Below are 27,474 nucleotides of genomic sequence, written 5' to 3'. Positions count from 1 at the left end.
GTATACTCAGCTCCCAGGACCCCTCCACTACATACTGGATGTATACTCAGCTCCCAGGACCACCTCCATTACATACTGGATGTATACTCAGCTCCCAGGACCCCCTCCACTACATACTGGATGTATACTCAGCTCCCAGGACCACCTCCATTACATACTGGATGTATACTCAGCTCCCAGTACCCCCTCCATTACATACTGGATGTATACTCAGCTCCCACGACCAGCTCTACTACATACTGGATGTATACTCAGCTCCCAGGACCCCCTCCACTACATACTGGATGTATACTCAGCTCCCAGGACCCCCTCCACTACATACTGGATGTATACTCAGCTCCCAGGACCACCTCCATTACATACTGGATGTATACTCAGCTCCCAGGACCAGCTCTACTACATACTGGATGTATACTCAGCTCCCAGGACCCCCTCCATTACATACTGGATGTATACTCAGCTCCCAGGACCAGCTCTACTACATAATGGATGTATACTCAGCTCCCAGGACCCCCTCCATTACATACTGGATGTATACTCAGCTCCCAGGACCAGCTCTACTACATACTGGATGTATACTCAGCTCCCAGGACCCCCTACATTACATACTGGATGTATACTCAGCTCCCAGGACCAGCTCTACTACATACTGGATGTATACTCAGCTCCCAGGACCCCCTCCATTACATACTGGATGTATACTCAGCTCCCAGGACCACCTCCATTACATACTGGATGTATACTCAGCTCCCAGGACCCCCTCCATTACATAGTGGATGTATACTCAGCTCCCAGGACCCCCTCCATTACATACTGGATGTATACTCAGCTCCCAGGACCACCTCCATTACATACTGGATGTATACTCAGCTCCCAGGACCACCTCCATTACATACTGGATGTATACTCAGCTCCCAGGACCACCTCCACTACATACTGGATGTATACTCAGCTCCCAGGACCCCCTCCATTACATACTGGATGTATACTCTATGAAGACTGTGGGAGCAGCAGACACAAAAACGCAAAAGATTGCACATGCCACCACTCTCTGAGACCTGCTGATACAGCTTATAACCTCTTTGCGATGCTGTTTTGTTGTTAGTGAAAGTAAAGCAATGGTCTTAGGACATTAGGTGAGTTCAGCTGATCTTTTGATAATGCCCTTTTTCAAATGTGGCCAGATCTATATGCAAGTGAAAGTCCAAAACATTTTGTGGCTACAACATCTATGACCAGGCTACGCAAAGGTGAAGTAGGAACAAACACCAGTGTATGGGCGCAGCATCTTGGATGTGGCTGAGTAAATATAGGCCTATACAATACATTAAGAAGGCAAAGTGTGAGGGCCTCCCGAGTGGCGCAGCTGAGGAGGTGCACAATTGGCTGGGTTGTCCTTGTCCCATCGCGCTCTAGCGACTGTGGTGGGCCGGGCGCAGTGTACGCTGACACGGTCGCCAGATGTACAGTGTTTCCTCTGACACATTGGTGCGGCTGACCTCCGGGTTAAGCAAGCAGTGTGTCAAGAAGCAGTGTGGCGGGGTCATGTTTCGGAGGACGCACGGCTCTCGACCTTCGCCTCTCCCGAGTCCGTACGAGAGTTGCCGCTACCAATTGGATATCACGAAATTGGGGAGAAAAGGGGTTAAAAACTAAAATAAAAGACAAAGTTTTAGTTTGGAGTAAAAGTTATGTCAACCCTCCAGATGACAGGAAGACTGCAGGAGAATAGCTAGAGTCTCTCCCTACTTCTCACCCTCCCTTCCTCCCAGCATCTCTCTGTCTCTCCCTCTGTCTCTCTATCTCTCTCCCCCTTCTCTCTCGCACTCTCCTTCTCTCCCTCGCTTCCTCCAAGCATCTCGCGCTCTCCTTCTCTCCCTCCCTTCCTCCAAGCATCTGTAACTTCCCAGACAGACAATACATTATTAATAGAGATACCTTATCAGCAACCCAAAGGTGACATTGAGTATGTAGGGAGTTTTCTCCCTATGTACACACACCTGACTGCAGCTAATTGAGATTTTGATGCAACTAAGGTCCATTGGCCCGATCTAACTGGGCCTCTTGTGTATTTCATTACATTTCTTGAAATTACTTTGAGCTTGATGGCTGTTTGTCCAACGTGGTTTAGATTGAATCGTTTTAAAAGGGGAGGGGGTCTACCTTGGGTGTCTCATCGATGCCATAAATCACACTAAGGGGGATCAGGGGAGAGAGAGAAAGGGCCTCCTGTATACTATATCTTCCTCTTTATAAAAGTCTGTATTGTACTTTCATGTCCATAATATAATAGTCTAGAGAGAAACTGTACTCTCCTGTCCATAATATAATAGTCTAGAGAGAGAGAGACTGTACTCTCCTGTCCATAATATAATAGTCTAGAGAGAGAGAGACTGTACTCTCCTGTCCATAATATAATAGTCTAGAGAGAGAGACTGTACTCTCCTGTCCATAATATAATAGTCTAGAGAGAGAGACTGTACTCTCCTGTCCATAATATAATAGTCTAGAGAGAGAGAGACTGTACTCTCCTGTCCATAATATAATAGTCTAGAGAGAGAGACTGTACTCTCCTGTCCATAATATAATAGTCTAGAGAGAGACTGTACTCTCCTGTCCATAATATAATAGTCTAGAGAGAGAGAGAGACTGTACTCTCCTGTCCATAATATAATAGTCTAGAGAGAGAGACTGTACTCTCCTGTCCATAATATAATAGTCTAGAGAGAGACTGTACTCTCCTGTCCATAATATAATAGTCTAGAGAGAGACTGTACTCTCCTGTCCATAATATAATAGTCTAGAGAGAGAGACTGTACTCTCCTGTCCATAATATAATAGTCTAGAGAGAGACTGTACTCTCCTGTCCATAATATAATAGTCTAGAGAGAGAGAGAGACTGTACTCTCCTGTCCATAATATAATAGTCTAGAGAGAGAGAGAGACTGTACTCTCCTGTCCATAATATAATATTCTAGAGAGAGAGACTGTACTCTCCTGTCCATAATATAATAGTCTAGAGAGAGAGACTGTACTCTCCTGTCCATAATATAATAGTCTAGAGAGAGAGACTGTACTCTCCTGTCCATAATATAATAGTCTAGAGAGAGAGACTGTACTCTCCTGTCCATAATATAATAGTCTAGAGAGAGAGAGACACTGTACCCTCCTGTCCATAATATAATAGTCTAGAGAGAGACTGTACTCTCCTGTCCATAATATAATAGTCTAGAGAGAGACTGTACTCTCCTGTCCATAATATAATAGTCTAGAGAGAGACTGTACTCTCCTGTCCATAATATAATAGTCTAGAGAGAGAGAGAGAGACTGTACTCTCCTGTCCATAATATAATAGTCTAGAGAGAGCGAGAGACTGTACTCTCCTGTCCATAATATAATAGTCTAGAGAGAGAGAGACTGTACTCTCCTGTCCATAATATAATAGTCTAGAGAGAGAGACTGTACTCTCCTGTCCATAATATAATAGTCTAGAGAGAGAGAGAGACTGTACTCTCCTGTCCATAATATAATAGTCTAGAGAGAGAGAGAGACTGTACTCTCCTGTCCATAATATAATAGTCTAGAGAGAGAGAGAGACTGTACTCTCCTGTCCATAATATAATAGTCTAGAGAGAGACTGTACTCTCCTGTCCATAATATAATAGTCTAGAGAGAGACTGTACTCTCCTGTCCATAATATAATAGTCTAGAGAGAGAGAGACTGTACTCTCCTGTCCATAATATAATAGTCTAGAGAGAGAGACTGTACTCTCCTGTCCATAATATAATAGTCTAGAGAGAGAGAGAGACTGTACTCTCCTGTCCATAATATAATAGTCTAGAGAGAGAGACTGTACTCTCCTGTCCATAATATAATAGTCTAGAGAGAGAGACTGTACTCTCCTGTCCATAATATAATAGTCTAGAGAGAGAGACTGTACTCTCCTGTCCATAATATAATAGTCTAGAGAGAGAGAGACTGTACTCTCCTGTCCATAATATAATAGTCTAGAGAGAGAGAGACACTGTACCCTCCTGTCCATAATATAATAGTCTAGAGAGAGAGACTGTACTCTCCTGTCCATAATATAATAGTCTAGAGAGAGAGAGAGACTGTACTCTCCTGTCCATAATATAATAGTCTAGAGAGAGACTGTACTCTCCTGTCCATAATATAATAGTCTAGAGAGAGACTGTACTCTCCTGTCCATAATATAATAGTCTAGAGAGAGAGAGAGACTGTACTCTCCTGTCCATAATATAATAGTCTAGAGAGAGACTGTACTCTCCTGTCCATAATATAATAGTCTAGAGAGAGAGACTGTACTCTCCTGTCCATAATATAATAGTCTAGAGAGAGAGAGAGACTGTACTCTCCTGTCCATAATATAATAGTCTAGAGAGAGAGACTGTACTCTCCTGTCCATAATATAATAGTCTAGAGAGAGAGAGACTGTACTCTCCTGTCCATAATATAATAGTCTAGAGAGAGAGAGAGACTGTACCCTCCTGTCCATAATATAATAGTCTAGAGAGAGACTGTACTCTCCTGTCCATAATATAATAGTCTAGAGAGAGAGAGAGACTGTACCCTCCTGTCCATAATATAATAGTCTAGAGAGAGACTGTACTCTCCTGTCCATAATATAATAGTCTAGAGAGAGACTGTACTCTCCTGTCCATAATATAATAGTCTAGAGAGAGACTGTACTCTCCTGTCCATAATATAATAGTCTAGAGAGAGAGAGAGACTGTACTCTCCTGTCCATAATATAATAGTCTAGAGAGAGAGACTGTACTCTCCTGTCCATAATATAATAGTCTAGAGAGAGAGAGAGACTGTACTCTCCTGTCCATAATATAATAGTCTAGAGAGAGAGAGAGACTGTACTCTCCTGTCCATAATATAATAGTCTAGAGAGAGAGAGACTGTACTCTCCTGTCCATAATATAATAGTCTAGAGAGAGACTGTACTCTCCTGTCCATAATATAATAGTCTAGAGAGAGAGAGAGACTGTACTCTCCTGTCCATAATATAATAGTCTAGAGAGAGACTGTACTCTCCTGTCCATAATAAAATAGTCTAGAGAGAGAGAGAGAGACTGTACTGTCCTGTCCATAATATAATAGTCTAGAGAGAGAGACTGTACTCTCCTGTCCATAATATAATAGTCTAGAGAGAGAGAGAGACTGTACTCTCCTGTCCATAATATAATAGTCTAGAGAGAGAGAGAGACTGTACTCTCCTGTCCATAATATAATAGTCTAGAGAGAGACTGTACTCTCCTGTCCATAATATAATAGTCTAGAGAGAGACTGTACTCTCCTGTCCATAATATAATAGTCTAGAGAGAGACTGTACTCTCCTGTCCATAATATAATAGTCTAGAGAGAGACTGTACTCTCCTGTCCATAATATAATAGTCTAGAGAGAGAGACTGTACTCTCCTGTCCATAATATAATAGTCTAGAGAGAGAGACTGTACTCTCCTGTCCATAATATAATAGTCTAGAGAGAGAGAGAGACTGTACTCTCATGTCCATAATATAATAGTCTAGAGAGAGACTGTACTCTCCTGTCCATAATAAAATAGTCTAGAGAGAGAGAGAGAGACTGTACTGTCCTGTCCATAATATAATAGTCTAGAGAGAGAGAGAGACTGTACTCTCCTGTCCATAATATAATAGTCTAGAGAGAGACTGTACTCTCCTGTCCATAATATAATAGTCTAGAGAGAGAGACTGTACTCTCCTGTCCATAATATAATAGTCTAGAGAGAGAGAGAGACTGTACTCTCCTGTCCATAATATAATAGTCTAGAGAGAGACTGTACTCTCCTGTCCATAATATAATAGTCTAGAGAGAGACTGTACTGTCCTGTCCATAATATAATAGTCTAGAGAGAGACTGTACTCTCCTGTCCATAATATAATAGTCTAGAGAGAGACTGTACTCTCATGTCCATAATATAATAGTTTAGAGAGAGAGACTGTACCCTCCTGTCCATAATATAATAGTTTAGAGAGAGAGACTGTACTCTCCTGTCCATAATATAATAGTCTAGAGAGAGACTGTACTCTCCTGTCCATAATATAATAGTCTAGAGAGAGACTGTACTCTCCTGTCCATAATATAATAGTCTAGAGAGAGAGACTGTACTCTCCTGTCCATAATATAATAGTCTAGAGAGAGAGAGACTGTACTCTCCTGTCCATAATATAATAGTTTAGAGAGAGAGACTGTACTCTCCTGTCCATAATATAATAGTCTAGAGAGAGACTGTACTCTCCTGTCCATAATATAATAGTCTAGAGAGAGACTGTACTCTCCTGTCCATAATATAATAGTCTAGAGAGAGAGACTGTACTCTCCTGTCCATAATATAATAGTCTAGAGAGAGAGAGACTGTACTCTCCTGTCCATAATATAATAGTCTAGAGAGAGAGACTGTACTCTCCTGTCCATAATATAATAGTCTAGAGAGAGAGAGACACTGTACCCTCCTGTCCATAATATAATAGTCTAGAGAGAGAGACTGTACTCTCCTGTCCATAATATAATAGTCTAGAGAGAGAGACTGTACTCTCCTGTCCATAATATAATAGTCTAGAGAGAGAGAGACTGTACTCTCCTGTCCATAATATAATAGTCTAGAGAGAGAGAGAGACTGTACTCTCCTGTCCATAATATAATAGTCTAGAGAGAGAGACTGTACTCTCCTGTCCATAATATAATAGTCTAGAGAGAGAGAGACTGTACTCTCCTGTCCATAATATAATAGTCTAGAGAGAGAGAGAGACTGTACTCTCCTGTCCATAATATAATAGTCTAGAGAGAGAGACTGTACTCTCCTGTCCATAATATAATAGTCTAGAGAGAGAGAGACTGTACTCTCCTGTCCATAATATAATAGTCTAGAGAGAGAGACTGTACTCTCCTGTCCATAATATAATAGTCTAGAGAGAGACTGTACTCTCCTGTCCATAATATAATAGTCTAGAGAGAGAGAGAGACTGTACTCTCCTGTCCATAATATAATAGTCTAGAGAGAGAGAGAGACTGTACCCTCCTGTCCATAATATAATAGTCTAGAGAGAGACTGTACTCTCCTGTCCATAATATAATAGTCTAGAGAGAGAGACTGTACTCTCCTGTCCATAATATAATAGTCTAGAGAGAGACTGTACTCTCCTGTCCATAATATAATAGTCTAGAGAGAGAGAGAGACTGTACTCTCCTGTCCATAATATAATAGTCTAGAGAGAGAGACTGTACTCTCCTGTCCATAATATAATAGTCTAGAGAGAGAGAGAGACTGTACTCTCCTGTCCATAATATAATAGTCTAGAGAGAGAGAGAGACTGTACTCTCCTGTCCATAATATAATAGTCTAGAGAGAGAGACTGTACTCTCCTGTCCATAATATAATAGTCTAGAGAGAGAGACTGTACTCTCCTGTCCATAATATAATAGTCTAGAGAGAGAGAGAGAGATCTCATGTCCATAATATTATGGTCTTGAGAGTTAGTTCATAGACTATACCTTCCTGGAACCTTGATGAGCACCAGTCGTCCACCACATGAGGGGAATCATTATAATGAGCACCGAGACGTAGCCTATAAGGAAATGACACCCCAACTAGACCAACAGGCCCCGCTTCAATTGGGCAGGAATTACTTTGTACTGTATCTTCCTGTAGTTAGATGACCAGTCAACAGTACAGTACCTCTCTCTAGTGTAGTGTCCTGTAGTTAGATGACCAGTCAACAGTACAGTACCTCTCTCTATGTAGTGTCTGTAGTTAGATGACCAGTCAACAGTACAGTACCTCTCTCTAGTTCTGTAGTTAGATGACCAGTCAACAGTACAGTACCTCTCTCTATTGTAGTGTCCTGTAGTTAGATGACCAGTCAACAGTACAGTACCTCTCTCTAGTGTAGTGTCCTGTAGTTAGATGACCAGTCAACAGTACAGTACCTCTCTCTAGTGTAGTGTCATGTAGTTAGATGACCAGTCCACAGTACAGTACCTCTCTCTATTGTAGTGTCATGTAGTTAGATGACCAGTCCACAGTACAGTACCTCTCTCTATTGTAGTGTCCTGTAGTTAGATGACCAGTCCACAGTACAGTACCTCTCTCTATTGTAGTGTCCTGTAGTTAGATGACCAGTCCACAGTACAGTACCTCTCTCTATTGTAGTGTCCTGTAGTTAGATGACCAGTCCACAGTACAGTACCTCTCTCTAGTGTAGTGTCCTGTAGTTAGATGACCAGTCCACAGTACAGTACCTCTCTCTAGTGTCATGTAGTTAGATGACCAGTCCACAGTACAGTACCTCTCTCTAGTGTCCTGTAGTTAGATGACCAGTCAACAGTACAGTACCTCTCTCTAGTGTAGTGTCATGTAGTTAGATGACCAGTCCACAGTACAGTACCTCTCTCTATTGTAGTGTCCTGTAGTTAGATAACCAGTCCACAGTACAGTACCTCTCTCTAGTGTAGTTAGATGACCAGTCCACAGTACAGTACCTCTCTCTAGTGTAGTTAGATGACCAGTCAACAGTACAGTACCTCTCTCTATTGTAGTGTCCTGTAGTTAGATGACCAGTCAACAGTACAGTACCTCTCTCTAGTGTAGTTAGATGACCAGTCAACAGTACAGTACCTCTCTCTAGTGTAGTTAGATGACCAGTCCACAGTACAGTACCTCTCTCTATGTAGTGTCTGTAGTTAGATGACCAGTCCACAGTACAGTACCTCTCTCTAGTGTAGTGTCATGTAGTTAGATACCAGTCAACAGTACAGTACCTCTCTCTAGTGTAGTGTCCTGTAGTTAGATGACCAGTCCACAGTACAGTACCTCTCTCTAGTGTAGTGTCCTGTAGTTAGATGACCAGTCCACAGTACAGTACCTCTCTCTAGTGTAGTGTCTGTAGTTAGATGACCAGTCAACAGTATAGTACCTCTCTAGTGTTCCTGTAGTTAGATGACCAGTCCACAGTACAGTACCTCTCTCTATTGTAGTGTCCTGTAGTTAGATGACCAGTCCACAGTACAGTACCTCTCTCTATTGTAGTGTCCTGTAGTTAGATGACCAGTCCACAGTACAGTACCTCTCTCTATTGTAGTGTCCTGTAGTTAGATGACCAGTCCACAGTACAGTACCTCTCTCTAGTGTAGTGTCCTGTAGTTAGATGACCAGTCCACAGTACAGTACCTCTCTCTATTGTAGTGTCATGTAGTTAGATGACCAGTCCACAGTACAGTACCTCTCTCTATTGTAGTGTCCTGTAGTTAGATGACCAGTCCACAGTACAGTACCTCTCTCTATGTAGTGTCCTGTAGTTAGATGACCAGTCCACAGTACAGTACCTCTCTCTAGTGTAGTTAGATGACCAGTCAACAGTACAGTACCTCTCTCTAGTTCTGTAGTTAGATGACCAGTCAACAGTACAGTACCTCTCTCTATTGTAGTGTCCTGTAGTTAGATGACCAGTCCACAGTACAGTACCTCTCTCTAGTGTAGTTAGATGACCAGTCAACAGTACAGTACCTCTCTCTAGTGTAGTTAGATGACCAGTCAACAGTACAGTACCTCTCTCTAGTGTAGTGTCCTGTAGTTAGATGACCAGTCCACAGTACAGTACCTCTCTCTATTGTAGTGTCCTGTAGTTAGATGACCAGTCAACAGTACAGTACCTCTCTCTAGTGTAGTTAGATGACCAGTCAACAGTACAGTACCTCTCTCTAGTTTCCTGTAGTTAGATGACCAGTCCACAGTACAGTACCTCTCTCTATTGTAGTGTCCTGTAGTTAGATGACCAGTCCACAGTACAGTACCTCTCTCTAGTGTAGTGTCCTGTAGTTAGATGACCAGTCCACAGTACAGTACCTCTCTCTAGTGTAGTGTCCTGTAGTTAGATGACCAGTCCACAGTACAGTACCTCTCTCTAGTGTAGTGTCCTGTAGTTAGATGACCAGTCCACAGTACAGTACCTCTCTCTAGTGTAGTGTCCTGTAGTTAGATGACCAGTCCACAGTACAGTACCTCTCTCTATTGTAGTGTCCTGTAGTTAGATGACCAGTCCACAGTACAGTACCTCTCTCTAGTGTAGTGTCCTGTAGTTAGATGACCAGTCCACAGTACAGTACCTCTCTCTAGTGTAGTGTCCTGTAGTTAGATGACCAGTCCACAGTACAGTACCTCTCTCTAGTGTAGTGTCCTGTAGTTAGATGACCAGTCAACAGTACAGTACCTCTCTCTATTGTAGTGTCCTGTAGTTAGATGACCAGTCAACAGTACAGTACCTCTCTCTATTGTAGTGTCCTGTAGTTAGATGACCAGTCCACAGTACAGTACCTCTCTCTATTGTAGTGTCCTGTAGTTAGATGACCAGTCCACAGTACAGTACCTCTCTCTATTGTAGTGTCCTGTAGTTAGATGACCAGTCCACAGTACAGTACCTCTCTCTATTGTAGTGTCCTGTAGTTAGATAACCAGTCCACAGTACAGTACCTCTCTCTAGTGTAGTGTCCTGTAGTTAGATGACCAGTCCACAGTACAGTACCTCTCTCTAGTGTAGTGTCCTGTAGTTAGATGACCAGTCCACAGTACAGTACCTCTCTCTAGTGTAGTGTCCTGTAGTTAGATGACCAGTCCACAGTACAGTACCTCTCTCTAGTGTAGTGTCATGTAGTTAGATGACCAGTCCACAGTACAGTACCTCTCTCTATTGTAGTGTCCTGTAGTTAGATGACCAGTCCACAGTACAGTACCTCTCTCTAGTGTAGTGTCCTGTAGTTAGATGACCAGTCCACAGTACAGTACCTCTCTCTAGTGTAGTGTCCTGTAGTTAGATGACCAGTCCACAGTACAGTACCTCTCTCTATTGTAGTGTCCTGTAGTTAGATGACCAGTCCACAGTACAGTACCTCTCTCTAGTGTAGTGTCCTGTAGTTAGATGACCAGTCCACAGTACAGTACCTCTCTCTAGTGTAGTGTCTGTAGTTAGATGACCAGTCCACAGTACAGTACCTCTCTAGTGTTCCTGTAGTTAGATGACCAGTCCACAGTACAGTACCTCTCTCTATTGTAGTGTCCTGTAGTTAGATGACCAGTCCACAGTACAGTACCTCTCTCTAGTGTAGTGTCCTGTAGTTAGATGACCAGTCCACAGTACAGTACCTCTCTCTATTGTAGTGTCCTGTAGTTAGATGACCAGTCCACAGTACAGTACCTCTCTCTAGTGTAGTGTCCTGTAGTTAGATGACCAGTCCACAGTACAGTACCTCTCTCTAGTGTAGTGTCTGTAGTTAGATGACCAGTCCACAGTACCTCTCTCTAGTGTAGTTAGAACCAGTCACAGTACAGTACCCTCTCTAGTGTAGTTAGATGACCAGTCCACAGTACAGTACCTCTCTCTATTGTAGTGTCCTGTAGTTAGATGACCAGTCCACAGTACAGTACCTCTCTCTATTGTAGTGTCCTGTAGTTAGATGACCAGTCCACAGTACAGTACCTCTCTCTATTGTAGTGTCCTGTAGTTAGATGACCAGTCCACAGTACAGTACCTCTCTCTAGTGTAGTGTCCTGTAGTTAGATGACCAGTCCACAGTACAGTACCTCTCTCTAGTGTAGTGTCTGTAGTTAGATGACCAGTCCACAGTACAGTACACTCTCTACTAGTTCTGTAGTTAGATGACCAGTCCACAGTACAGTACCTCTCTCTATTGTAGTGTCCTGTAGTTAGATGACCAGTCCACAGTACAGTACCCTCTCTGTCGTAGTTAGATGACCAGTCACAGTACAGTACCCTCTCTGTTCTGTAGTTAGATGACCAGTCCACAGTACAGTACCTCTCTCTAGTGTAGTGTCCTGTAGTTAGATGACCAGTCCACAGTACAGTACCTCTCTCTATTGTAGTGTCCTGTAGTTAGATGACCAGTCCACAGTACAGTACCTCTCTCTATTGTAGTGTCCTGTAGTTAGATGACCAGTCCACAGTACAGTACCTCTCTCTATTGTAGTGTCCTGTAGTTAGATGACCAGTCCACAGTACAGTACCTCTCTCTATTGTAGTGTCCTGTAGTTAGATGACCAGTCCACAGTACAGTACCTCTCTCTAGTGTAGTGTCCTGTAGTTAGATGACCAGTCCACAGTACAGTACCTCTCTCTATTGTAGTGTCCTGTAGTTAGATGACCAGTCCACAGTACAGTACCTCTCTCTAGTGTAGTTAGATGACCAGTCCACAGTACAGTACCTCTCTCTAGTGTCTGTAGTTAGATGACCAGTCCACAGTACAGTACCTCTCTAGTCTAGTTAGAACCAGTCAACAGTACAGTACCTCTCTCTATGTAGTGTCCTGTAGTTAGATGACCAGTCCACAGTACAGTACCTCTCTCGTGTAGTTAGATACCAGTCACAGTACAGTACCTCTCTCTATGTAGTTAGATGACCAGTCCACAGTACAGTACCTCTCTCTATGTAGTGTCTGTAGTTAGATGACCAGTCCACAGTACCTCTCTCTAGTGTAGTGTCCTGTAGTTAGATGACCAGTCCACAGTACAGTACCTCTCTCTAGTGTAGTGTCCTGTAGTTAGATGACCAGTCCACAGTACAGTACCTCTCTCTAGTGTAGTGTCCTGTAGTTAGATGACCAGTCAACAGTACAGTACCTCTCTCTAGTGTAGTTAGATGACCAGTCCACAGTACAGTACCTCTCTCTAGTGTAGTTAGATGACCAGTCAACAGTACAGTACCTCTCTCTATTGTAGTGTCCTGTAGTTAGATGACCAGTCCACAGTACAGTACCTCTCTCTAGTGTAGTGTCCTGTAGTTAGATGACCAGTCCACAGTACAGTACCTCTCTCTATTGTAGTGTCCTGTAGTTAGATGACCAGTCCACAGTACAGTACCTCTCTCTATTGTAGTGTCCTGTAGTTAGATGACCAGTCCACAGTACAGTACCTCTCTCTGTAGTTAGTACCAGTCACAGTACAGTACCTCTCTCTAGTGTAGTTAGATGACCAGTCCACAGTACAGTACCTCTCTCTATTGTAGTGTCCTGTAGTTAGATGACCAGTCCACAGTACAGTACCTCTCTCTATTGTAGTGTCCTGTAGTTAGATGACCAGTCCACAGTACAGTACCTCTCTCTATTGTAGTGTCCTGTAGTTAGATGACCAGTCCACAGTACAGTACCTCTCTCTAGTGTAGTTAGATGACCAGTCAACAGTACAGTACCTCTCTCTATTGTAGTGTCCTGTAGTTAGATGACCAGTCAACAGTACAGTACCTCTCTAGTGTTCTGTAGTTAGATGACCAGTCCACAGTACAGTACCTCTCTCTATTGTAGTGTCCTGTAGTTAGATGACCAGTCCACAGTACAGTACCTCTCTCTAGTGTAGTGTCCTGTAGTTAGATGACCAGTCAACAGTACAGTACCTCTCTCTAGTGTAGTTAGATGACCAGTCAACAGTACAGTACCTCTCTCTAGTGTAGTGTCCTGTAGTTAGATGACCAGTCCACAGTACAGTACCTCTCTCTATTGTAGTGTCATGTAGTTAGATGACCAGTCCACAGTACAGTACCTCTCTCTATTGTAGTGTCCTGTAGTTAGATGACCAGTCAACAGTACAGTACCTCTCTCTAGTGTAGTGTCCTGTAGTTAGATGACCAGTCCACAGTACCTCTCTCTAGTGTAGTGTCATGTAGTTAGATGACCAGTCCACAGTACAGTACCTCTCTCTATTGTAGTGTCATGTAGTTAGATGACCAGTCCACAGTACAGTACCTCTCTCTAGTGTAGTGTCCTGTAGTTAGATGACCAGTCCACAGTACAGTACCTCTCTCTATTGTAGTGTCCTGTAGTTAGATGACCAGTCCACAGTACAGTACCTCTCTCTATTGTAGTGTCCTGTAGTTAGATGACCAGTCCACAGTACAGTACCTCTCTCTAGTGTAGTGTCCTGTAGTTAGATGACCAGTCCACAGTACAGTACCTCTCTCTAGTGTAGTGTCCTGTAGTTAGATGACCAGTCCACAGTACAGTACCTCTCTCTAGTGTAGTGTCCTGTAGTTAGATGACCAGTCCACAGTACAGTACCTCTCTCTATTGTAGTGTCCTGTAGTTAGATGACCAGTCCACAGTACAGTACCTCTCTCTATTGTAGTGTCCTGTAGTTAGATGACCAGTCCACAGTACAGTACCTCTCTCTATTGTAGTGTCCTGTAGTTAGATGACCAGTCCACAGTACAGTACCTCTCTCTATTGTAGTGTCCTGTAGTTAGATGACCAGTCCACAGTACAGTACCTCTCTCTATTGTAGTGTCCTGTAGTTAGATGACCAGTCCACAGTACAGTACCTCTCTCTAGTGTAGTGTCCTGTAGTTAGATGACCAGTCAACAGTACAGTACCTCTCTCTAGTGTCTGTAGTTAGATACCAGTCACAGTAGCCTCTCTAGTGTAGTGACCAGTCAACAGTACAGTACCTCTCTCTAGTGTAGTGTCCTGTAGTTAGATGACCAGTCCACAGTACAGTACCTCTCTCTATTGTAGTGTCATGTAGTTAGATAACCAGTCCACAGTACAGTACCTCTCTCTATTGTAGTGTCCTGTAGTTAGATGACCAGTCCACAGTACAGTACCTCTCTCTAGTGTAGTGTCATGTAGTTAGATGACCAGTCCACAGTACAGTACCTCTCTCTAGTGTAGTGTCCTGTAGTTAGATGACCAGTCCACAGTACAGTACCTCTCTCTAGTGTAGTGTCCTGTAGTTAGATGACCAGTCCACAGTACAGTACACCTCTACTGTTCTGTAGTTAGATGACCAGTCCACAGTACAGTACCTCTCTCTATTGTAGTGTCCTGTAGTTAGATGACCAGTCCACAGTACAGTACCTCTCTCTATGTAGTGTCCTGTAGTTAGATGACCAGTCAACAGTACAGTACCTCTCTCTAGTGTGTAGTGTCCGTGTAGTGTAGGCCGAGTAGACCAGTCAACAGTACAGTACCTCTCTCTAGTGTAGTTAGATGACCAGTCAACAGTATAGTACCTCTCTCTAGTGTAGTTAGAACCAGTCAACAGTACAGTACCTCTCTCTAGTGTAGTTAGATGACCAGTCCACAGTACAGTACCTCTCTCTAGTGTAGTTAGATGACCAGTCAACAGTATAGTACCTCTCTCTAGTGTAGTTAGATGACCAGTCAACAGTACAGTACCTCTCTCTAGTGTAGTTAGATGACCAGTCAACAGTACAATACCTCTTTAGTGTAGAGTCCTGTAGTTTAATCACCATATACTACCTCTCTAGGGGTATTTCCCAGTAATGAATTATTCATCCTAAAGTGTGCACTCGTTCACTACTTGCGCCACTCATTTTCTGTCAAATCCGTGGAGGGAAGTGAACAAGTGCACAAGAGAAAGAAGAGATTATTGGAATGCATCTTAGTGCTCTTTCCAGTCCTTGGTAGCCACATTCAGCAGTCAACAATCGCTCAAGCTGCCAGGCTTCTCATTGACTTGTCCTCTGGTCCCTCATGTTCCACTTCTTTGACATTTCTGTTGTTTTTATTTGTTCCTGATTTGTTTCTCCTCTCCAGCACTCAGAGATAATGGAGGAGGCACTTGAGCCAATTTGGCCCGCCGATTCCTTCCAAGCACTTTAGTCGCTATTTATGATTCCGTGCCACTTTTTAAATGGTTCAAATTGGAAACAGAGAGAAATGACTTCTCTTCCCACCACCACCATATACTTTCCCTGTGAGCATCAGCGCTTATCAAACAGAGGATAAAAAACCTCCCGCTTGTGCATTTTACCTCTGATTAAATTAGACCTGGCCTGGTAGGCTCACCTCAGTATCTGTCATGCCTCACTAAAATGAAATTCCACTTCTCGGAAAAGAAGGGAGATTAATGAATGCCCTTTGTAATAAATGAAATGGGAATCACAAATATGCCCAGTCATGAAATGTAATTGCGCTGCTTTCTGGTGACTGGTTTGGCTGGGCGGTGGGATGTAGGGAGCAATGGAGAGGAAAACATTAGGAGAGGGAGAAGAGTAGGGAAGAGAGGAGAGGGGAGGAAAAAGTGAGGGAGAAGAGGACCGGAGAAGAGAAGAGCGAGGTAGAGGAGAAGAGGCAGAGTGTGTGAGTGAGAGGGGGTTAAATGTAGCGCGTAACGCACAGTCTGAACAAGCTAATGAAGCGACTGTTTATGACCCAACCAATGCTATTGTGTCCTCACCTGAATGGCAACAGAGGCTTTAAAACACACCAGTGCACACACATACACACATTCACGCTCATAACCTCCCACTCTCATACACACACACACACACACACACACACACACTTATACACATATTCACACACATTCATGCTCAAACACTGACACACATGCACACACTCAAACACACGACTCATCAGACACACGACTCTTCACACACAGACACACAGCCCTTCACACACAGACACACAGCTCTTCACACACAGACACACAGCTCTTCACACACAGACACACAGCTCTTCACACACAGACACACAGCCCTTCACACACAGACACACAGCTCTTCAGACACACAGCTCTTCAGACACACGACTCTTCACACACAGACACACAGCTCTTCACACAGACACACAGCCCTTTACACACAGACACACAGCTCTTCACACACAGACACACAGCACTTCACACACAGACACACAGCTCTTCACACACAGACACACGACCCTTCACACACAGACACACAGCCCTTCACACACAGACACACAGCTCTTCACACAGACACACGACTCTTCACACACACGACCCTTCACTCACACACACAGACACACGACTCTTCACACACAGACACACAGCCCTTCACACACAACTCTTCACACACAGACACACAAGTCTTCACACACAGACACACAGCCCTTCACACAGACACACGACCCTTCACTCACACACACAGACACACGACACTTCACACACAGACACACAGCCCTTCACACACAACTCTTCACACACAGACACACAAGTCTTCACACACAGACACACGAGTCTTCACACACACAGACACACAGCTCTTCAGACACACAACTCTTCACACACAGACACACAGCTCTTCACACACAGACACACGACCCTTCACACACAGACACACAGCTCTTCACACAGACACACGACCCTTCACACACAGACACACGAACCTTCACACACAGACACACAACCCTTCAGACACACGACTCTTCAGACACACGACCCTTCAGACACACGACCCTTCACACACAGACACACGACCCTTCACACACAGACACACAGCTCTTAAGACACACGACGCTTCACACACAGACACACAGCTCTTCAGACACACGACGCTTCACACACAGACACACAGCTCTTCAGACACACGACGCTTCACACACAGACACACGACTCTTCAGACACACAGCGCTTCACACACAGACACACGACTCTTCACACACAGACACACGACTCTTCACACACAGACACACAGCGCTTCACACACAGACACACAGCGCTTCACACACAGACACACAGCTCTTCAGACACACGACGCTTCACACACAGACACACAGCTCTTCACACACAGACACACGACTCTTCATTGGCTTAATCAATTTGTTTTGTGCCATTAGAATTTAATCTGTCCCTTTCAAAATGACTAAACGTCTTTGTGAAAAAATGGTGTTTGATGACTATGAATACACACAGGGCTTCACACCAGTGTCTGTGTGTGTATGCTCTCTTTTGGACTTTAGTTTGGGTCACATGAGTTGTTTTGATCGGTAATTATTTGTATGCTTTAATGTTGTTCACACTGTGGGTGTTTTCATGTGGCTCTAGGAGCATCAATACCTTGCTGGGATGTTGTAACCCCCTCAGAACCACCCAGCAGCACCGATCAAAGAAACCCAGTTCCATAGCACTGCTTCCTCCACCACACACACACAGTGCACCGCAGACAACCACACTACTAAATACAATAAAAGCAGAAAACACGATAAGGAAAATAAGTCATACTAATTAGCTGCTAATTCTTTTGAGGACTGCGCCGGCTTGATAAAGGACCGGTGCTAAAGCTCATTAAAGAATGAGACATGCAGCGTTGGACATTTACATTTTCTTTTACAGCATTATTTTTAATCCCGCTTTATGAAGTTGCCTGCATGGCGTGTGTGGGCGGGAGGGAGGGAGGGAGGGGGTGCTTCACTCGTCTTTTAGAGCAATTGCGTTCTTCCTACCAGGCAGCGGGGGTCTCAGCCTCACGCACATTAGCAGCTCCATGAGCCTTTGTTGCCACCTAGGGTTCACTTCTGTCCTCTCTTCGCTCTCCTCATCCTCCTCCCCCTCTCCTCCTTGCTCTCCTTCTCCTGTGTGGGAGGAGTAGTTTCCCTGTTTCTCTCTCTTCCCTCCTTTCTCCCCTCCTCCTTTCCTCTCCTCCTCCTCTCCTTCCAGACTCACATGTTGAGAGCAGCAGTAGTGGTGTGTGAGAAAGCAGGAGCGCGGTGTGTGAGAAAGCAGGAGCGCGGTGAACGACAGGCTCTGCATGCCCTTTAAGAACACCAAACTCAATTAGAATAAAAAGTATGGCATTTCATTATCATACATGTATATGCTGCTAGTGCCAGAGGGCTGGGGACCCATGGAGAGCTCTCCCTTTCTGTCTCTCTCTTTCCCCCATCCCCTCCATCCCCCTCTCCCCCTACCTCTCTTCCAGAGGGGAGGGATGGAGATATGCCAGAGCCTGTCAGTTTCTCCCTCTTATCCCCTCTTCCTCCACTGCTCTCTCCCTTTCGCCAGGCCCTCTGAGGGGAGATCTTTCTGGTGGCTCTCTGCCTCTCCATTCTGCTCCGCTCCTCACAGAGCAAATATCACTCTGTCTGTCAGGGACCCTGACACTAGGCTGGACCCACTATCTCACTCTCTTGTTTCTGTTGCGGAACAGGCCCAGGGTTTCTCCTAGCCTGGTGCCAGGTCGAATGGCCGTGGTCATAATGGAAAGGGTACACCACAGCATAGAGTTGTGGTTAGTTACTTGTCATTGTTCATGTCCTCCAATCCAATGGCTTGTCTAATGAATCCCACAGCAGTGCAGTAATGATCATATCAGCACGTTTCCATGTTTCTATTGGCCGTCTCTCTCCTTAGGTCCTTCAGTGTGTATTGTGTAGTGCCGTCATTCTCCTGAGAGGGAGGTGGATGGAGGGGAGAGGAGGAGATCAGCAGCAGGCCCTGCAAATCAGTCCCCAAGAGGCCAGGAACAGGGGTGTCTCCCCTCCCCCTTCTCTCCAGGGACAGACACTACATCAAGGAAGGAGAAAGAGGGAGAGCGAGCGAGAGGGAGGGAGGGAGAGAGAGGGGGAGAGATCTGCCTGGGGATGTGATAGTGAATGGTACCACAGGTAATTGGAAAATTGGCAGGCTTGTCAGAGAGATTTGGTGGATGGCACAGGCCGATACGTACGGCGGCTGGTGTTCGACATGTCATCCCCGGCAACGATAGATTTATATCGGCCCACAAGGACCGGGCGGAGGAGGGAAGTAGAGAAGTATCCTGAGTTCAGGAAAAAGGAAGGCATTTTTCACCAGGGGCAGGCTGCATATCAAAGTGTGTCCAGAGAGGTGCAGACACAGACAAGGTTTGTGTGAGTTACAGGGTGATATATGAACCAGAACTAAACTCTGGCCCCTGGTTGATTTACGACTCCACAGTTACTGTCTTATAGTTAACAAGCCTGGGGGATCCTGCTACGTAGTTAGGCTGCGTCCCGATTGGCACCCTAGTCCCAGTGCACCCTATTCACAGGGCCAATAGGGATAGGTGAAAAGGTGCCATTTGGGACGCATCCTTAGATACTGTATGAGGCGAGAGATACTCTGAATACCTGGGAGGGGGCTTGATGTTTAGATACTCAATTCGCCCAATTAGCTGCTGTTGAAGTGCACTTGGGAGGTTCGGGAGATTTGCTCTCGTGTTATAATAAATACCATAGGGAATAGGGTTATGGATGAAGACTGTCATGAAAATAAAATAACCATCATAAATGTTTTGTTTTTTTGTGGAACGAACAGATGACTGAACGGCCGGGCATTCGTGAGGTTGAGTCCAAACCTTGTTGCTCCTTGCTGAAACAAGCATGGTGTTGTAGCAAACAAGTCTTCAGTTGCCTAGGCAATGCCCCCCTCCCTGCAGCAGCAGCACATGAATTCAGGAACTGAGGAGAGGAGAGAATGTGCATCTTAGAAAGAAAATATATATATCCAGTACCAGTCAAAAGTTTGGACATACCTTCTCATTCAGGGGTTTTCTTTATTTTTACTATTTTCTACATAGTAGAATAATAGTGAATACATCAAAACTATGACATAACGCATATGGAATCAAGTAGTAAGCAAAAAAGTGTTAAATAAATCTAAATATATTTTATATTTGAGATTCTTCAAAGTAGCCACCCTTTGCCTTGATGACAGCTTTGCACACTCTTGGCATTCTCTCAACCGACTTCATGAGGTAGTCACCTGGAATGCATTTCAATTAACAGGTGTGCCTTGTTAAAAGTTAATTTGTGGAATGTCTTTCCTTCATAATGCGTTTGAGCCAATCAGTTGTGTTGTGACAAGGTAGGGGTGGTATACAGAAGATAGCCCTATTTGGTAAAATACCAAGTCCATATTATAGCAAGAACAGCTCAAATAAGCAAAGAGAAATGACAGTCCATCATTACTTTAAGACATGAAGGTCAGTCAATCTAGAAAATGTAATGAACTTTGAAAGTTTCTTCAAGTGCAGTCGCAAAAACCATCAAGCGCTATGATGAAACAGGCTCTCATGAGGACTGCCACAGGAAAGGAAAACCCAGAGTTACCTCTGCTGCAGAGGATAAGTTCATTAGAGTTAATTGCACCTCAGATTGCAGCCCAAATAAATGCTTCACAGAGTTCAAGTATCAGACACATCTCAACATCAACTGTTCAGAGGAGACTGCGTGAATCAGGCCTTCATGGTTGAATTGGTGCAAAGAAACCACTACTAAAAAGGACACCAATAATAATAATAAGAGACTTGCTTGGGCCAAGAAACACGAGCAATGGACATTAGACTGGTGGAAAACTGTCCTTTGCTCTGATGAGTCCAAATATGACATTTTTGGTTCCAACCGCCGTGTCTTTGTGAGATGCAGAGAAGGTGAACGGATTATCTCCGCATGTGTGGTTCCCACCGTGAAGCATGGAGGAGGAGGTGTGATGGTGTGGGGGTGCTTTGCTGGTGACACTGTCTGTGATTTATTTAGAATTCAAGGCACAGTTAACCAGCATGGCTACCACAGAATTCTGCATCGATACTCCATCCCATCTGGTTTGCACCTCCAGGCTGTGTAAGGGCTATTAGTCCAAGAAGGAGAGTGATGGTGCTTCATCAGATGACCTGGCCTCCACAATCACCCGACCTCAACCCAATTGAGATGGTTTGGGATGAGTTGGACCGCAGAGTGAAGGAAAAGCAGCCAACAAGTGCTCAGCATCTGTGGGAACTCCTTCAAGACTGTTGGAAAAGCATTCCTCATGGAGCTGGTTGAGAGAATGCCAAGAGTGTGCAAAGCTGTCATCAAGGCAACGGGTGGCTACTTTGAAGAATCTCAAATATAAAATATACTTTGATTTGTTTAATTATTTTTGGTTACTTCATAATTCCATATGTTATTTCATAGTTTTGATGTCTTCACTATTATTCTACAATGTAGAAAATAGTACTATTTAAGAAAAGCCCTTGAATTAGTAGGTGTGTCCAAACCTTTTACTGGTACTGTAAATATACAGTGCATTCGGAAAGTATTCAGACCCATTGACTTTTTCCACATTGTTACATTACAGCCTTATTCTAAAATGCATTAAATCGTTTTTTTCCCCTCATCAATCTACACACAATACCCCATAATTACAAAGCAAAAACAGGTTTTTAGAATAAAATAATTCACATTTACATAAGTATTCAGAACCTTTAATCAGTACTTTGTTGAAGCACCTTTGGCAGAGATTACAGCCTTGAGTCTTCTTGGGTATGACACTACAAGCTTGGCACACCTGTATTCTTCTCTGCAGATCCTCTCAAGCTCTGTCAGGTTGGATGGGGAGCGTCGCTGCACAGCTATTTTCAGGTTCAAGTCCGGGCTCTGGCTGGGCCACTCAAGGACATTCAGAGACTTGTCCCGAAGCCCTCCTGCGTTGTCTTGGCTGTGTGCTTAGGGTAATTGTCCTGTTGGAAGGTGAACCTTTGCCCCAGTCTGAGGTCCTGAGGATCTCTCTATACTTAACTCTGTTCATCTTTCCCTCGATCCTGACTAGTCTCCCAGTCTCCGCCGCGGAAAGACATCCCCACAACATAGTGCTGTCACCACCATGCTTCACCTTAGGGATGGTGCCAGGTTTCCTCCAGATGTGACGCTTGGCATTCAGACCAAAGAGTTCCATCTTGGTTTCATCAGACCTGAGAATCTTGTTTCTCATGGTCTGAGAGTCATGTGCCTTTTACTGAGTGGCCTCCATCTAGCCACTCTACCATAAAGGCATGATTGGTGGAGTGTTGCAGAGATGGTTGTCCTTCTGGAAGGTTCTCCCATCTCCACAGAGGTACTCTGGAGCTCTGTCAGTGACCATCAGGTTTTTGGTCACCTCCCTGACAAAGGCCCTTCTCCCCCGATTGCTCAGTTTGGCCGGGCAGCCAGCTCTAGGAAGGGTATTGGCGGTTCCAAAGTTTTTAGAATGATGGAGGCCACTGTATTCTTGGGGACTTTCAATGCTGCAGACATTTTTTGATACCCTTCCTCAGATTTGTGCCTTGACACAATCCTGTCCCAGAGCTCTACGGACAATTCCTTAGACCTCATGGCTTGGGTTTTGCTCTGACATGAACTGTCGACTGTGGGACCTTATATAGACAGGTGTGTGCCTTTCCAAATCATGTCCAATCAATTGAATTTACCACATGTGGACTCCAATCAAGTTGTAGAAACATCTCAAGGATGATCAATGGAAACAGGATGCACCTGAGCTCAATTTCGAGTCTCATAGCAAAGGGTTTGAATAGTTATATAAATAATATTTCTAAAAACCTATTTTCGCTTTGTCATTGTGAGGTATTGCGTGTAGATTGATGAGGGAAAAATTGTATCAATTTTAGATTGAGGCTGTAACGTAACAAAATGTGGTCACCGTAACAGGTATTATGGTGACCATGTCATTTGGCTGACCAATAAGCATCATCCATAATTCCATGACCATCACAGCCCTAATGGAGAGTCTACACTGGTGTTAAGCAGCACTTAGGAATGTACCATAGCCACCTTGCTACGTGGTTAGATATAGAGGATACTATAAGGATACTGGGAGAGGAAACTGAAAATGTAACGACTGCTTTAAGGAGTGTGTGTGTACATACACACGAACGTGCAGATGGACAGACCTACGTGAGGTGTAGGCCTAGTGTAGATTCTTGGTGTGGATGTTTCTAACAGTGTGTATATGTGGTTCTAACTCAGTGTGTATATTAACCTCTAGAGATGGAGATAATTGCATCTGTCAGAGTCGTTTAGTCACTGTTGCCGCTGTCGCCTGCCCCCTCTGGGCCCAGCCTCTCTACAGCTGTATGTTTTAATAGGAAATGGCTGCTGAGCAATGCTGTTAGCAGGGAAGTCACCACTAACTAACACCAGCACAACACTAACCTACCAACACTAACTACTTATCCCTGTTGGTATTGTGACAGACCTTTCTAAAAATCTCATTTGTGGTTGTGAGTTAGGATGTGATTTGTCCAACTGTGGTCTAAAGGACTTTGATGTTTCACCTTCCAGAGACCCATTTTGGGGACCCAGGTGAGGAAAATACCATGCCTGAATATTCTGTGTTGACCCGATTATGTTGTTTTATGTTTCAGGAGGAACATGAAGAGGACGAAGAGGACGATTCTGTCAAAGAGGAAACGACAGAGAACGAGTTCCCAATCTAAATTCCCGACTGAAACAAAAACAACAGTTTTTATCTTGAGCACAATGATCAAATGCTAGTGGTCACCGGATGGTCAGTGTCATCAACTCCACTTGAAAGCTCTGTAGGTAACAGGACAGTCTGTAGTGTCTCAGTTTTACTGCCCATACTGCTCATCTCTAGCCTGGTCCCAGATCTGTTTGTGCTTTCTTGCAGCTAATGACTACACAACCACAAGACGGCCCAAACAGATCTGGGACCAGGCTAACTCATCTTTTCTCTTCAGTAAGATATGGGACAGAGTTCCTACCCACGTTAGTTTTGTAGCCAGAGGAACAGTATATTTTAGAGAACAGAATGTATTTGGTTATCTTTTAGAGGGAATAGTATGTATTTACGAAAGGGACAGGGCTGAACCCTCACACTCACTATGGTAACTGGAGATGTCACTGACATGTAGGTTTTATCATATAAATATACAATCTAGAATCTATTCTAGGATATATATTCTAAAATGTATTTCTATGGTTTGTATATAAGAACTTAATGAAAAAGCACATCAATGTATTCTGACAGAGAAGGTTTTCATTCAGTGGGGCCCAGTGATAGATTTATGTTTTCAGGGGCATCCGTCGTGGATTTAATTTGCAGCAGAGATGAAATCAAATAAATATAAAACCCAGGGAAAGTGCCTGGTTGGACCAGACCAGTCAGACTGTTAAAGGATATGTACCTGCTTGATGTTTTTATAAACTTGACCAACCAAACATTTTCCCTCAGATCTATTTTCATACACTAATCAGAATACAGTATGATGTTCTCTGAAGTCTGGTCCCAGATCTGTTTGTGCTGTCACAAACAAGAACTATTAGAGTTGGCTGCACAGCACAAACAGATCTGGGATCTTGCTATATCTTCAATGCCCGGTTTACATACACCGTATGTTAAGTATTCAGTGGTGTTGAGTATTTCTTCTACAATCTCTCATCACAGTTGAATTGAAACACTATTTGTCGTACAGATCTTGTATCACTTTTTGTTGTGCTATTTGGTCTTCTCTCTATCAATTGTCATGACCTCTTTTTAATGACTTTAGTTTTATATTTGTATGCATTTATGTTCATACTGTCTGACATACTGTCAGTAACCTTATACACATGATGTGGCCTGTTGGTAGCACAATCCATTTGACGTCAGCGATCCTCTTTGTTTGTGGCAGCACTACAAGTCAAAGGAAACAAACACAATTTCTATTTAGTAGGATTTCTTAGGCTTTTAACACAGGCTGTCTAGCAACTACAGTCCAAGTCAACACGTTTTGCCTTTGATTTGCCTGTTTAAGTGCTACCAATGTTCTATGTTTTGATTTAACATTAATGCAACAAGGAAAATGTCATGTTTTTTTTAGCTTTTTCCTGGGGGGATATGCATTTGCTAAGAGTATTTAGATACTTCGAAAATGTTTAAATGCCAATAAACTTAATTTCCACAAATATATTATGGTTTTAATATTGTTTCCGTCTCTGACATTCATTCAATTTGACTTTGTCAGCATCAAAAAAAGAACCCTCCTTATACAAAGCTTTGGGTCAACTTCAGTCATAAAAATCAGAAAGGAAATTGCAACCATTCTGCTTGATCATTTGACATTAAATATATATAGGGAATAGGGTGCCATTTGGGATTCATCCTAGATCCTAGCCTACAGTAATGGAGTGTTGAGTAGGACCAGAGACAGCAGTGACTCCTCTGTGTTCCTTGGGTCATAATATGTTGCTCTATATTATTTATCCTCACAAAGGACTCTCAGCCCCATTTAAACTGCAGTCATGTGCCAGCACTAGTAGGGGGCGTTGCTCCACACACACTCATGCTTATCTTTACAATCCTCCAAACAGGTATACACTCTTCCTCCCCCCTCTTCCTTCCTTCACTCTCTTTCTTTTCTCATTTCTCTCTGTTTCTGTCTCTCTCACACACATTCATATACAAAAGGATTGAAAAATGAAACGCTGTCAGATGAATCTTTATATTTCATTGCCTCACAAACCCCTGTCCCCATCCCCCATGTCAAGGCGGGGAGAAGCATCCAGGCATTCATTCATTGAGGGGTGTAATGCCAATTTGTTTCAAAGAGGAACTATTCATTTTCCCATGTCAGGGAGGCAGGAGGGAACCCCTGTTCAGCCGCTGAACCGTGAAAGACATTATCTGGAGGGCCTGTGTCTCTCATTTATGGGGGAGGAAAAGAGAGAGAAGAGTGTGTGTGTGTGTGTGTGTGTCCCTCGTTCAGGAAAAGGAAGAGACACGTTACAATGCTCTTTGATGGGAGGGGTGGCTGGTGCCGGCAGACGATAGAGCCGGGCCTCCCGCCTCCGTTTTCCCAGCATGCCGTCTGAGAAGGATGTCATTAGGCCTGCAATAACAGCGATGGGCACGTTAATGACAGAGTGGCCCGCTCTGTCACCCCTTGCTCCGCCAATCTGTGTGTGTGCCCGGCCAATCTCCTGTCTACACCCCTATCTGCAGTCGTAGCACAGGTCTTAAAAGACCTTATACAGATCAACAGCCAGCTGTCTAGAGCAAAAGAGAAGAATGAACAAAGCACTCAGGTATTAATGTTTCTTTATGTGTGGCCATACATAGATGACGGATTTCAGACATTTGAAAAGGTCCTGAGAACATCGATATACAGAGAGGGAAAAAAGTATTTGATCCCCTGCTGATTTTGTATGTTTGCCCACTGACAAAGAAATGATCAGTCTATAATTTTAATGGTAGGTTTATTTGAACAGTGAGAGACAGAATAACAACATAAGAAGAATAAGAATAAAGAATAAAAAATCCAGAAAAACGCATGTCAAAAATGTTATAAATTGATTTGCATTTTAATGAGGGAAATAAGTATTTGACCCCCTCTAAATCAGAAAGATTTCTGGCTCCCAGGTGTCTTTTATACAGGTAACGAGCTGAGATTAGGAGCACACTCTTAAAGGGAGTGCTCCTAATCTCAGTTTGTTACCTGTATAAAAGACACCTGTCCACAGAAGCAATCAATCAATCAGATTCTAAACTCTCCACCATGGCCAAGACCAAAGAGCTCTCCAAGGATGTCAGGGACAAGACTGTAGACCTACACAAGGCTGGAATGGGCTACAAGACCATCGCCAAGCAGCTTGGTGAGAAGATGACAACATTTGGTGCGATTATTCGCAAATGGAAGAAACACAAAAGAACTGTCAATCTCCCTCGGCCTGAGGCTCCATGCAAGATCTCACCTTGTGGAGTTGCAATGATCATGAGAACGGTGAGGAATCAGCCCAGAACTACACGGGAGGATCTTGTCAATGATCTCAAGGCAGCTGGTACCATAGTCATCAAGAAAACAATTGGTAACACGCTACGCCGTGAAGGACTGAAATCCTGCAGCGTCCGCAAGGTCCACCTGCTCAAGAAACCACATATACATGCCTGT

General features: G+C 43.7%; 1 protein-coding gene across 2 annotated transcripts in view; it reads left to right on the top strand.

Moving 5' to 3' along the window:
• Positions 1-25,496, top strand: part of LOC106588686 (PHD finger protein 14) — a 104,477-nt gene extending 78,981 nt beyond the window's left edge. For both annotated transcript variants that reach the window (XM_014177927.3, XM_014177923.3), the window contains one exon: positions 23,950-25,496. In XM_014177927.3, the coding sequence (XP_014033402.2) occupies positions 23,950-24,021 (72 nt within the window). In that variant the 3' untranslated portion in view covers positions 24,022-25,496. The remainder of the gene's footprint in view (positions 1-23,949) is intronic.
• The last annotated feature ends 1,978 nt before the right edge of the window (positions 25,497-27,474 follow it).

The sequence above is a fragment of the Salmo salar genome, chromosome 27 (assembly GCF_965601325.2).
Source record: "Salmo salar chromosome 27, fSalSal1, whole genome shotgun sequence".
NCBI lineage: Eukaryota > Metazoa > Chordata > Actinopteri > Salmoniformes > Salmonidae > Salmo > Salmo salar.
Note: the sequence above shows the minus strand (reverse complement) of the source record. Positions and strands in the feature narration are given on the sequence as shown.